The following is a 12,855-nucleotide window of genomic DNA, read 5'->3' as shown; positions in this document are numbered from 1 at the left end:
ATTTTTAAAGCCATTTTGAACTGTGTTATAACATGTAGGTGGAAAATGAAATGGAAAAATAAAGCCTTTTATGGCCGAACGTCAACGGTACAAATGGAGGTGCTGATTTTTATGTTCTCGCCGAGTCGACAAGATCTGTGGCTAAATAAAATGGTTTTTTTTTTTTTTTTCTTGCTGGAGGGGGAAGAGTGATGCTGTTGAAGGATCACTTTTCCTGGTGCAGGTCAATGTTTTAATCTCCCCCCGATGTTTTTATGGTCCTGTTTTCACAGCGTCCAAGTCCACAGAACATGTGGGGAGCATCATCACTTCCAGTAAAATGTTGCGACGTATATCTCAATAAGAAATCCAGATTGTTCCAAAGTTCCTCAGGCCGCGATGAGAGCGGCACAGCGGTCAGAAGGTCCAAGCTGTAAAACCTCCTGTGCTAGATGGAGGTCTGGCTGTAGATTCTGGGTCTGGACCCTGGAACGGTAACTTGAAAGTCACTATGTGCACGATGTCACTCAGTCAGTCAGGCAGCATTTCACTTGTGAGTGAGATGATTTCAACTGTACTGGCCCAGCTGTCATTGGCGTTGGGGTTAAAGGTCAAGGTCACTGGAGCATACTTTGCAAAAACCCTGTGAGGGCAATATCTTCTACCCTCATTGCTTGATTGTCTTCAAACTTTGTATGCATTTTAGGCATGGTGACCCCTCAAGAAGACTGTGAATTTTGGGGTCAAAAGGTCAAAGGTTAAAAATCACTGGCTTGTATTTTGTCTGCAAAAGCATGTCACTTGTCATTGTTAAGGTTATGGTCAGTTTGGGTTCATGTAGTCTATGTTTATTTTTTTAAATTATTATTTGTGTCTGCACCTCAAAAATGAATGCACATAATGGGGTAAATGTTATCAGACATGTTGAGCTCAAGATGTTCTGAGTTATTGCTCTCTGACCCGAGTTTGGAATGATGATGACAGTTTGTTTACAGGTTTATTTGTCTGCAGCACTTTTGTCTGTCGGGTAAATGTTCGATCTGGTTGTGCTGTTGAAGATGGTGAACGTGAGTTGGGTTTGTGTTTTGGTGCAGGCGAGCGACCCTTTAAGTGCAGTCAGTGTGAAAAGGCCTTCAATCAGAAGAGCGCGCTGCAGGTGCACATGGTCAAACACACAGGCAAGAAGCCCTTCAAATGTGAGGTGTGCAGCATCCGCTTTACGCAGAAGAGCAACATGAAGCACCACATGAAGAGAGCGCACGGCTACGGTGAGCGTGCACACACACACACACACACACACACACACACACACACACACACACACACTTCTCTTAAAAATTCAAAAGACTTGCCGCACCTTAAAGTGTCAGGTTAAAGTTCTCAAAAATTGAGACAAGAATAAAACAAAGAATGAATGCCACGTGGTAGCTTCAGCTAGGTTAGCTTAGCATGGGGCCTTGTTGACCCAAAAATAATCAAGCCTTTCAAAGAAAGGAAGAGAGTTGCAAGAAGCGAAGTGGCGGAAGAGAGAGGCAAGAGAGAAGAGAAAGGCAGGAGAGGCCTCTGTTCTAACTTTTTAAGGGGGAATGACGTCAACAAACTCTGCCCATTTAGGGTGTGTAACCTCAGAAAACAGGGCAGACCAAAATGATTCAACTATTTAAACACATTAACTATTTTGGTATTATATTGTTCTAAGAGACTTGAATGGATACACATTATTAATTGTCACTTAAACACATCCTTTGGAGAAACAGAATACTTCACCATCAACATATTGATAATGCAGAAAGATCACACTTAAACACACATCAGTAACCAGGAGCACATGTCAATAAAATGGAATGATTATATGCAAAGCATTTAATTTGATTAATCAATACAAACATTAAAAGTCTTTATATATATGAATAAAATAATACTGATGCAATTCTTTTATTTTTAAAGAATGTCTTTCTTCATTTAGACCTAAAGATAATAGCTGATTGTCAAGACAAAGTTTTATGGCCACGTGTTATCATGGGGAAGGTCCTCTGGCAGTGTGGAGAGGTTCTGGCCTTGGGTGAAATCGTAAAATTTGGGTTCTTCTGGCCTGGAGAAACTCAGATTCTGACGTGAAGCCATTATAATGTCATGTAATTCATAGTGACTGAAAAATTCACTGATAAAAAGGCAAGGGCTCCCCAAGGGCTCCCCAAAACCTCAGGTTTTTGTTGAGACAGCATTAATGTATTTATTTAGTTAGGGCGAATCAAGGCCATGCGCTACACCTTATACCCCGACCACATGAGCATAAAAATGGGAAACAGAATGTGACCATTTGACCTCTTAAAATGGGTCAAGATTAGCCATGTTTGAACTGTCCAAGGTCTGTAATAGTAATAGGACTGGATGTATACTGAGTACGGACAGATGGACAGAGAGACTTACAGAGCGACAGATGGACAGACTGACGGACAGACAGACAGATGGACAGAGAGACTTACATATGAACAGATAGATGGACGGACGGCGGATAAACAGATGGACAGAGAGACTTACAGAAAGACAGACAGTTGGACAGATAGATGGATGGACGGACAGACAGACAGACAGATGGACAGATAGATGGACGGACAGCCGGACGGATGGGTGCAAAGCCTTCGTAGTACCTGATGGCCATAGTTTGGCCTCAGTAAAAACTGTATAATTCATTCCTCACATCCCTAATATTGTCTGTGTATTGATTGTCCGTCTGTGTTCTAAGTTCAGCTCCCTGTGTGGTTATTGGATCCATCCCAGTGAGACATTTATTACATTTTTACAATCACATGCACTGATATGCTGCAGTGTGCAAATGGTTTTAGACAGCTATTGGGCTTAAAACGTTTTGCAAAGTAATGAGATATGCAACATTATTTAAATGTGTGTGTGTGTGTGTGTGTGTGTGTGTGTGTGTGTGTGTGTGTGTGTGTGTGTGTGTGTGTGTGTGTGTGTGTGTGTGTGTGTGTGTTTATACACTGAACAGAAATATAAATGCAACACTTTTGTTTTTGCTCCCATTGGAACAGGAGTGTTTGGAAACATCAAACTAGAGTATTTTTGATATTCTAATGGGGGAGAGAAACAAGAAGTAAAATTGAGCACTACATTGGAAACAAAATTATGGGTTGCCTGAAACTTTTGCAGAGTACTGTGAAGAGAACAACTTCTCAGATAGAAAAAAAAAACAGTTTATTTGACTGAATAAAAAGTTGAATGAATGCATTATGTTGCATTCAAAAGCATTATTGCATTATGTTAAAGTTCGTCGTATTCAGTGAGTTTATCTTTATTAGTTTTTGTTTTTTGTTTTATGACTGGATGTGACTGAATGTATCCAGCTGACAGATATTATTGCAAAAAAACCTTTGTAGGTTTGTATATTTGTCAACTCCAGATATTAAATATCTGTGTAATTTTAAATGGTAATGACCGTAAAGGAGGAGAAATAGCAGCGTGGGAGTCGTTAGCGTTAATATTACATGATGGGAATAATTTCATTGGAAACACAAAACCATGTTTCTGCCCACACGCCGTTTCCTCTGCGGCATGTTCATAAATCACAGAGGTTTGGTTTAATTTGAGATATAAAGTTTGGGGAAAGGCGTATGTTGTGAGAACTGAGGGTGTTTTACTGTTCTTTTGTATTCACGCTAATGACGTCTATTTTCTTGGCTTCCAAGTGCAGTTTGTGATATTTGTCCCATAGTGCTGAAAACAAACGTGTACAATTACACATTTTTTCCCCAGTTTTCTTCTTCAAAATCCTTTTTCTGTTAATGTTATCAAGATTCACATATCAGTATGGACTGTAACTATACTGCAGCTGTTCTGAGACGCCCCTGTGTGGTGGTAGTGATGTTCTTCTTCTCCTTGTTTTTCTCCTTCTTCTTATTCTTCTCCTTGTTGTTGTTCTTCTTCTCTCTTCTTCTTTTTCTCCTTGTTGTTGTTGTTGTTCTTTGTCTTCTTCTCCTTGTTGTTGTTGTTCTTCTTTGTCTTTTTATAATAATAATAATAATAATAATAAATTTTATTTGTAACGCACTTTACATTTGACACCAAATCCCAAAGTGCTACAGTATAAAACAGAAGAACACAGAAGACTATAAATCAATGTAAAAGCAATAAAACAGTAATAATAAAATCAAAATAAGAACGATAAAACAGCAGCAGTTATTTAGCTAAAGGCCAGAGTAAAAAGGTAGGTTTTGAGTCCTTTTTTAAAAGCATCCACGGTCTGTGGAGCCCTGAGGTGGTCTGGGAGGGTGTTCCATGGATGGGGAGCAGCCACTGAGAAGGCCCTGTCACCCATGGTCTTGAGCCGTGTCCTGGGCACGGCTAGACAGTGCTGTTGGCCTGACCGGGTCCTAGTTGAAGTGTGTGGTGTGAGCAGTTCAGTGAGGTAAGTGGGGGCCACACCGTGGAGACAGTGATGAGTGCGCAGGAGGACTTTGTATTAAATACGGCAGTGAATGGGGAGCCAGTGGAGGGAGTGAAGACTGGGGGTGATGTGCTCGTGCCTGCGCACCCTCATCAGGACCCTGGCAGCGCTGTTTTGGACATACTGGAGCTTTTGAATGCTCCTGCCAGAGATCCCGATGAGGATCGCATTACAGTAGTCCAGCCTGGTGGAGACAAAGGCATGGACGAGCTTCTCTGCAGCAGGGGGGGAAAGAGAAGAGCGAAGTTTGGAGATATTACGGAGGTGAAAGAAGGCAGTTTTACAGATGGAGGTGACATGATTGTCAAAGCAGAGGTGGGGGTCAAATTTGACCCCCAGGTTTTATCTCTTCTTGTTTTTTCCTTGTTCTTCTCCTTGTTGTACTTCTCCTTCTTGCTCTTCTCTTTCTTCTCTCTTCTCCTTGTTGTTGTACTTGTTGTTCTTCTTCAGTTTTGATTTTTGTCTTTCCAAAACATTCAATATCATTGACATTCAGCTTTAATTCAAAGGGTTCAACAAAAACATCACATTTAGGAATTGCAGCCATTTTTATACACAGTTCCTTCATTTTCAGAGGGCATAAATAATTGGACATACTGAATATAATAATCACTTTTACAGCCAGTTTACCTTAGCTAAGTTGGGGGATGGATACAAAAATGTTTTAAAGTCACTGACTATGATTGAAACTTAATTTACTACATCAATCTCATGCACAAAAAGTAAGATGTATGCAGATATGTACATCCACCTATGATTGGATTTCAGCCCATTCACACTCTGACAATTAGCCTTGCGCCAGTGTCCGCCAGACCCCCGCTAAAGCTAAGTCATTGTCAGTCGGGCAATGCTGATGTTCATCGTTTACAGCATGCTTAAAATCTTTGACATTCATGCTTAAACACTGGCAGGAGTTGAGCTTTGCTATATCACCTCTGCTAATACGCCATTATTGCTCCATTGCTCTCCACCAGCCTCCGATGGCCAACGTCAGAGGCTTGACTGGACGCACCACCTACTCTGATGTACCAGTAGCAAGTGACGCATTTACAGAGATACGTCAAATTTATATAGGTGATGTTGTCTGATGTCATGGATAGGCATAGACCAATTATCATCTGGGCTGATGATCGGTCGATCCCTAGTCACAAATCTTGAGTTGCCAATGGGCTCCACCAAGCTGTGTTACTGCTCTGCGGCGTGTGCTACCAACGCACCCGTCCTATGATGGCAAACAAGCAACATCCAATAATAGATCAGTTGGTCATCCCCAAACATGGAGCAACTCTTGAGGTTGCGGTTCAGGAGGTCCATGCAGCATTTCTTCTGTCCTCCTCTGGACCATTTTTCTTTGCTCAGCTGTGAGTAGAAGATCTGCTTGGGACGTTGGCTTGTCATCTATCCTAATGGTGTGACCCACCCACTGAAGCTGGTTCTTGATGATGACACACTCTATGCTCTGGCGTTTGGCTTCAGCCAGGACGCTGATGTTGGTACGGTCGTCTTTCCTCCTGATGCGGGGGACAATTGCTCGAGGGTCTGCAGACGGCAGCGTTAGGTGGTCCAGGCCTCAGGTCCATACAGCATGGTTGGCATGACAAAAACAAAACAGAATTGTTAGAATGTACAATAATATAAATGTTGCCGCTAACCCCAGTGTTCACAGTGATGGACTGCAGAAAGATCTCCAGGACGCCATGAGTCCAAACCAAACAACCTGCACTAATAAACCAGTGATGTCATTGATGTCTGATCAGTCAGTTAAATAGGACACTCCCCACTTCTGATCCCACCCCCACATAATACCCCAAATACCAATCCGTGAGCATCCTTTATGTGTTTTCAAATCCTTCACCCAGTGCTGCAGTCTTCAGTCTTCATTCATCATTCATCCGCTGCAGTCATCTCTCTGAAGCACACGGAAACAACAATTAAATCTTGTCAGTGAAATGTGATTTAGCCGACAGCAGATCGGTGAACTCCCTCACGTTATTGTGTAAAACTGCAGTTTACCTCCTGAGCCTGTGGGTTTGATTCCCTCGTGGAGAAATATGAGTTTTAAGTTTGTGTTTGAACGTCATTTATAAAAAATACATGAAAACTGACTCGTTTCAGCTCAGAAATCCTTATTTCTCTGGAGGGTCCGCGCTCACACAGTCATCTATTTACACGCACACACACACACACACACACACACACACACACACACACACACACACACACACACACACACACACACACACACACACACACACACACACACTTTCATATAACTGACTCGTTTGTGACCTGCTGTCCAAACAAATGTCCTGTTTACACTCAATATGTGTGGAAAGTCGAATGTCCCTTTCATGGAGTCTTGAGTTTGAGCATTATTGGCACCAGTATTATCATCATCATCAGAAATGTTCTACCTTGTGTGTGTGTGTGTGTGTGTGTGTGTGTGTGTGTGTGTGTGTGTGTGTGTGTGTGTGTGTGTGTGTGTGTGTGTGTGTGTGTGTGTGTGTGAGAGAGAGACCTTTTTTGTCATAAGTCGAGGTTACATTTCCATTTAAAGTGTATTTCCATTTAAAGATGTAAGTCAGCGTTCCTCTGTGCTGCGTCTTTCATTTGGACGTCTTTATGGTTGTATCTCCTCATGAGGACACTTCAGATGATCCGTTAACAGCAAGCCCCGCAGTGTGAACGCTTTATCTCCAGGGCGTTTATCTCTTTCGTTGACATGCATTGAAAGGTTTATTGAAGATCGTGTTCTTGACATTGAAAGCTGTGATCATGTTGCCACTGGCTCTGTCCTTTGAAGACGTTGCAACTTTGTGCATCAGCACTTCCTCAGGCTCATGTCAGAACTTTTTCCACAATCACAGTTGATACTCAAGCCTTAGTTTGTCTTTAATTAACTTTGTGCAAAACACAAGCGTGTGTTATTGTGAGATTTAGGGCCGGGGCGCTGTGCCAGTGTAATAATGATTGATTACTTAAATACGTCTGTTTGCATTATGTACGTCGACACATCACAATATAGCTGCATGTAGCACAGTGAGATTTGAAGTTACTCTTTTGTTACAACTCCTAAAAGTGACTTGAATTTGACATTTGCATTTTTTTTAAATTTTTTTTTGTTAAATTGGTAAATGTAGACTACAGCACATGTCCTACTGTAAAATACAAATTACCACAAATGACTGTACATACAACAGATGCTGGATGTATGCTGATGCAGACTCACATAAAGTGCGTTATTAGAGAAAAAGTGCTGATGTACGTAGGGTGCAGTTAAGGAGAAGGATTTACACACTTGACTGCTTGCGGGTAAAAGCTGTTTAGTAGTCTGTTGGTGCGTGCACCTAGTGCACTGTATCTCCTTCTAGAAGGGAGGGGGATGAACAGTTGGTGTCCAGGGTGTGTGAGGTCTTTAGAGATGGAGCTGGCTTTCCTCTAAAGCCTGCCATATATAAATGTATATTTTACATTATATCTTAAGCAAACGTGCCCCAGTCACTCTCATATTTGAAAGTGAGGTGCAGACTGACACTCAGTATCGCCTGACAAAGTTTGACTGGATCTGATCCGGATTGTGGATTTTGTGGACATTTGAATTTAATATTGAAAAACCCATTTAATGTATATTTTACATTATATCTTAATCAAAAGTGCCCCAATCACTCTCATTTGAGACAATGAGGTGCAAACTGTCACTCTCAGTGAATAGACTAAGTTTCATCCCCATCTGATCCGTATTGTGGATTTAGCGGACATTTGATTTTCACATTGAAAAGCCCTTTTGATTGATATGTCCAATCCAATCCAATCCACTTTATTTATATAGCACATTTAACAACAAAAATGTTCCAAAGTGCTGCACATACAATAGAATCACGACAGATAAAACCCCAGTAGTCAAAAATTAAAAATAAGAAAATTAACAATAAAATTAACTAAAATGTGCAAGATAAATAAATACATACAGCATACAAAAGATAAAACCAATAAATTCTACCAAAAAAAAACCCCCAAACCAATAAAACAGAGGACCACAGAACTCACTCAGTGTTAAATGTGTTAAATGTGATATGTTGTATTATATTTTAGTTTATAAAAAGTCACTTCTAACAGGACTTTGAAAATTTTTTCCAAGGTAAAAATTTGTGGAATTGGAAACTAGTGTTGGTGGAGGTTTGCGCTCTAGTTTTGTTTTTTTGTTGTTGTTTTTTTGGAGAATAATGTCCAGCGGTGCAAACTGTACCATATTATTTTTGTTTTAAAGACAACTGAATAAAACATGGATGCCAGGCTTTGTAAGCAGTGGAACCGGAAATATGTCTGACTGGGGGAAAAATCCTGGATTGCCACTGTGGCCCCCTGCATGCAGTCCCCCTGCATTGCCACACAGTGGCTCCCGACCACACCCCCAAATTTAGGTGGCGTACGAATAAGTACAATTACACTTCTGACTTGCACAGTGCTGGGCGCCTCTTTACACCCTGTAGGAAAATAGGTCATTTTGAAGGTGAAGCCAGGAATTTGAACGACTGTATCCGACACTTTACCTACTCTAATGATTTCTGAGAGTCAGTCACTCTCACTTCACTTGGTGATGTGTGCACAGGACGGGACAGTGCAGCGTCTGTCAGCCTTTAAATCAGCGTTCACTTCATCCCCTTACTGTGCTCCAACATGCAGGTTTCATTGATCACGTTCTATTTTCTGCATTTCTGCAGCACTTATCCTTCTCAGAATCGATGCTCAAAGAGCTTTAGCAGGAGGCGCCGTGCACAGTGCAACTGAGGGCTGCTCAAGGACATTTAGTCACATAAACAAAGAATTGAACCAAAGCCACTTTGGTGCCTGGATATCATGCACTATTGTTTGAGGTACAGTCTGTGTCCCGAATGTCTACTTACCTGGTTGCTCCGCCCCCTTGTGCTTCTATGAAAACGCCCCTGTCGTTTCACTACAGTGACAGGAGCTTTAATGTCCAGAGCATCAGGGGCTTGACTGCGCTGGTTTTCTTGAGTTCTGCAGGGGCCAGAAGACTGAAGCAAGAAGATGATTAAGGGCCCGTCCACCTGGAGACAAAGTTTAGGCGTATCCACAAACTTTTTGTATCGTATATACGTTTCATCTACGTGGAACCACCATTTTCAGAACCTGAAAATGCTACTTTTTTCTTGAAATAAAACTGTAATTCCAAGAGATTCACAGCAACATTGCAGTGAACACACAGAGGAATTAATTAAATTAATAAAGTTTCTGTTTTGTTGTTTTTTTTAATGTGTACACAGAATTCTCTTCACCTGAGCACCATTATGAATTCAAAAATGTTTTCTTTATTGCACATTTGTATTTGCACATTTTTTTGTTGTGAATTATTTAGTGTTTGGTGTATATTTATACACTGCTCATACAGTTCAAACTGGACTCAAATTCCTTCTATTCTTGTAGATACTTTGTTTAAAAAAAAGGCTGATTCTGATTCAGATGCACAAATTTAGTAATTTAACATCTTTTTTTATTAGCATCAATTCATGATCACAAATTAATTCAACAGCACAAATTAGTTATTTAAATTTACATTCACATCTTTTGAGCAAAAGTAAAAAAAAAAAAAAATTCCTCGGATATATTTTATTTGTTTTATTTTTTAAGTTTTTCACTCTTCTCCCGTATTTGATCTTCCAGGGCAGATCCAGGTCATCTCAGTGGGTCCGGAAGAACCGAGGCCGCAGTCTGAGGCGACACCTGACCTTGACCTGGAAGTGGTTCCTGGGTCGTCTGGCGTCTGGCAGAATGTCTTCCCCTGAACACAGATGGCAAGTTGCTCTGCTCAAAACGCCGCTGAGTTTTTACCACGACACACGAGTATCAAAGGCTCTGCCAAACACGCGTGCTGAGCTCCGAGCGTGATTTGCTTACTGAAAGCTGTAATTGCAGTGACTCTGACGGGTTTTTGCTCTCTTGTGTTCTGGGGCCCTTCACCGCCGCCGCACCAGCCCCCTGTTGTTTATCCAAATTAATGGTGGAGTAAGGAGGGTCTGCTTCCCCGTGATTGGCTTAATGAGCGTCATCTGTTTTCTTGCCGACTGTCATGAGCCTGATAACGTCCGGAGAGGTTTGCTTCGTTGAACACAGGGATCTCATCTCTTAGAACTCAGAGAGCCTAAAGCTACTTCGAAAGAGACACTTTTTTAAAAAACGTTGTCTGTGTCGTTGCAGTGAACGCCACTTCAGCACCATCACAGCACTTAATGTAGAACTTCTTTTTTCCACTCATTCCATCATGTAGTTTGGTCTATTTTTTAACTCTCATCTCGAATGGAAAGCAGCTGGTTAATTTATTGGTAGCATAAAGATCAAGAAGAACAACGATGAACTTCTTGGATTGGCATCGCTGATTATTTTCACTTTCATTTAAGTTGTTGACTGAACACTTTGTGTTAATATTTTCTATGCAGTGGTTCTTTTTGTACATAGTGTAGTTAGACTGTGTATCAGTTGGGAATAAATCATTTGAACGTTTACTGCATTTGTTGAGAAACAAACCCGGTGTACAGACGAGTGGGTTTTGCATTTGTTTTTGCAGTTGTATTTTTATTGTCTGTAATAAATGTAATAAATTGAGATTAAAATTTTCTTTTTTTACAAATTTAACTGGCATTTCTATTTCTTATTAGTATTATGGCACTGAGTTGCCAGAGACTGTGAGATATTTTTATGAATAAGCTGAAACTGGTTTTCCTGTGGCTACGTTCACATTTACAGTGTCACAGTTTGCATTGATGCATTTATTCTATAAACATCCTGAGCCTAAAAATAGTTTTCCATCTGTTTGAATTATCACTTAGAAATCTAGTCATTGCTTTTTAAATGTTAGTCTGACCTCATTTTTAAAACGCTACAATCAACAATACAACACTAAATCAAAAAGTTTCAGGTGATTATTACATTTACTTTGACTTTTATTTCATTGAAGATGGTATTAACCCAAAATATTTCATGTTTTTTTGGGTCAACTTCATTTCATCTATTAATATTCATCCATTCCTGTATTTAAGGTCAACAACACATTCCAAAAAGTGTGAACTCTAAAACATTTCCCACTTTGTAATGATGCCATTCCTTCTCACAGCACTTAAAGCATTTTGCTGTTGAGATACCAAGTGATAAAGCATTTTGAAGGGGTTTTTTTTTTTTTATCCCATTCTTCCTGCTCAAATGTTTTGCAGTGTGCAACATTGTGGTGTTATCGTCACTGCATTTATAGTTCGCATTCTGTATCGTGGACATGTGAGGACTGCAGGCAGACCAGTCCAGTTTTCCGTACCCTCTTCTGCTGCAGCCTTGCCTTTGTAATGTGTGCGGAATGTGGTTGTACATTGTCTTGGTGAAAAATGCATGAACATCCCTGGAAAAGATGTCATCTTGACACCAGGGGTGTTGCTCACATGGTTAGTGCACGTGGTTTTAGTGCAGAAGTTTCCCAGTTCAAACCCCACTCCTGCCATGTTTCTCCATGTAGTGTGGAGTTGCATCTGGCGTAAAACTTGCTAAAACACGTAGGTCCACCTCAGATTTTGCTGTGGTGACCCCAAGTGCAAAAGCAGCTGAAGGGACTTACTTAATTACTTGAAGGCAGCATATGTTACTTTAAAGCTGCTATCACAGAAGTGCCAAGGGCACTGACACAAACCCAGACCATGACAGACCCTGGCTTTAGGACATGTTGCTGATAACAGTCTGGATGGTCCATTTCATCATTGCTCCAGGTCACACAGCACCCATTTCTTCTAACAAAGAATAAAAGATGTGGAATACTGATTTATCTGACCACAATACACGTTTCCACTATGTGATGGTCCCACCCAGAAGCCTCTGAGCTGAGACAAGCAGATGCTGCTTTTGGACAAGGTTAACATAAGCTTCTTTTTCACATAGTAGTTTTAACTGTAGTTTGTGAATGTAACTCTGTGTTTTCGTGTTTGCCAAAGTTTTCTCAATGTAATCTCTGAGCCATGTGGTTATATCGGCTATTGATGAATAATGATCCTTGATGTAGTCCTGTCTGAGGGTTTGGAGATCACATGTGTTCACCTTAGGCCTTTACAGACTGAAATTTCTCCAGATTCCTTGAATCATTTAATGAGATTATGAACTGTAGAGAGAAATATGTAAATCTCATCTGTTTCTGTACATTTCAAGTTTTTTCACATATACCAGGTCTGTCCAAAAAGTATCGGACCTTTTTATTTTTTACAAAAACCATATGGATTTGAATCACATGTGACTGCATCAGCCAAGCTTGAACCTTTGTGCGTATGCGTGAGTTTTTTCACACCTGTCGGTTGCGTCATTCACCTGTGAGCAGGCTTTGTGTGAGCACTGGTCCACCCCTCTCGTCTTTTTTTTTATTGCGA

General features: G+C 40.7%; 1 protein-coding gene across 1 annotated transcript in view; it reads left to right on the top strand.

Annotated features, from left to right (window-relative positions):
* The window catches only part of LOC117514799 (zinc finger protein 236-like), a 240,910-nt gene extending 230,489 nt beyond the window's left edge, over positions 1–10,421 (top strand). Inside the window, exons 30-31 of the mRNA XM_034175391.1 lie at positions 1,074–1,247; positions 10,124–10,421. Coding sequence (XP_034031282.1) covers positions 1,074–1,247; positions 10,124–10,245 — 296 coding nt within the window. The 3' untranslated portion in view covers positions 10,246–10,421. The remainder of the gene's footprint in view (positions 1–1,073; positions 1,248–10,123) is intronic.
* The last annotated feature ends 2,434 nt before the right edge of the window (positions 10,422–12,855 follow it).

The sequence above is a fragment of the Thalassophryne amazonica genome, chromosome 7, assembly GCF_902500255.1.
Source record: "Thalassophryne amazonica chromosome 7, fThaAma1.1, whole genome shotgun sequence".
NCBI lineage: Eukaryota > Metazoa > Chordata > Actinopteri > Batrachoidiformes > Batrachoididae > Thalassophryne > Thalassophryne amazonica.
Note: the sequence above shows the minus strand (reverse complement) of the source record. Positions and strands in the feature narration are given on the sequence as shown.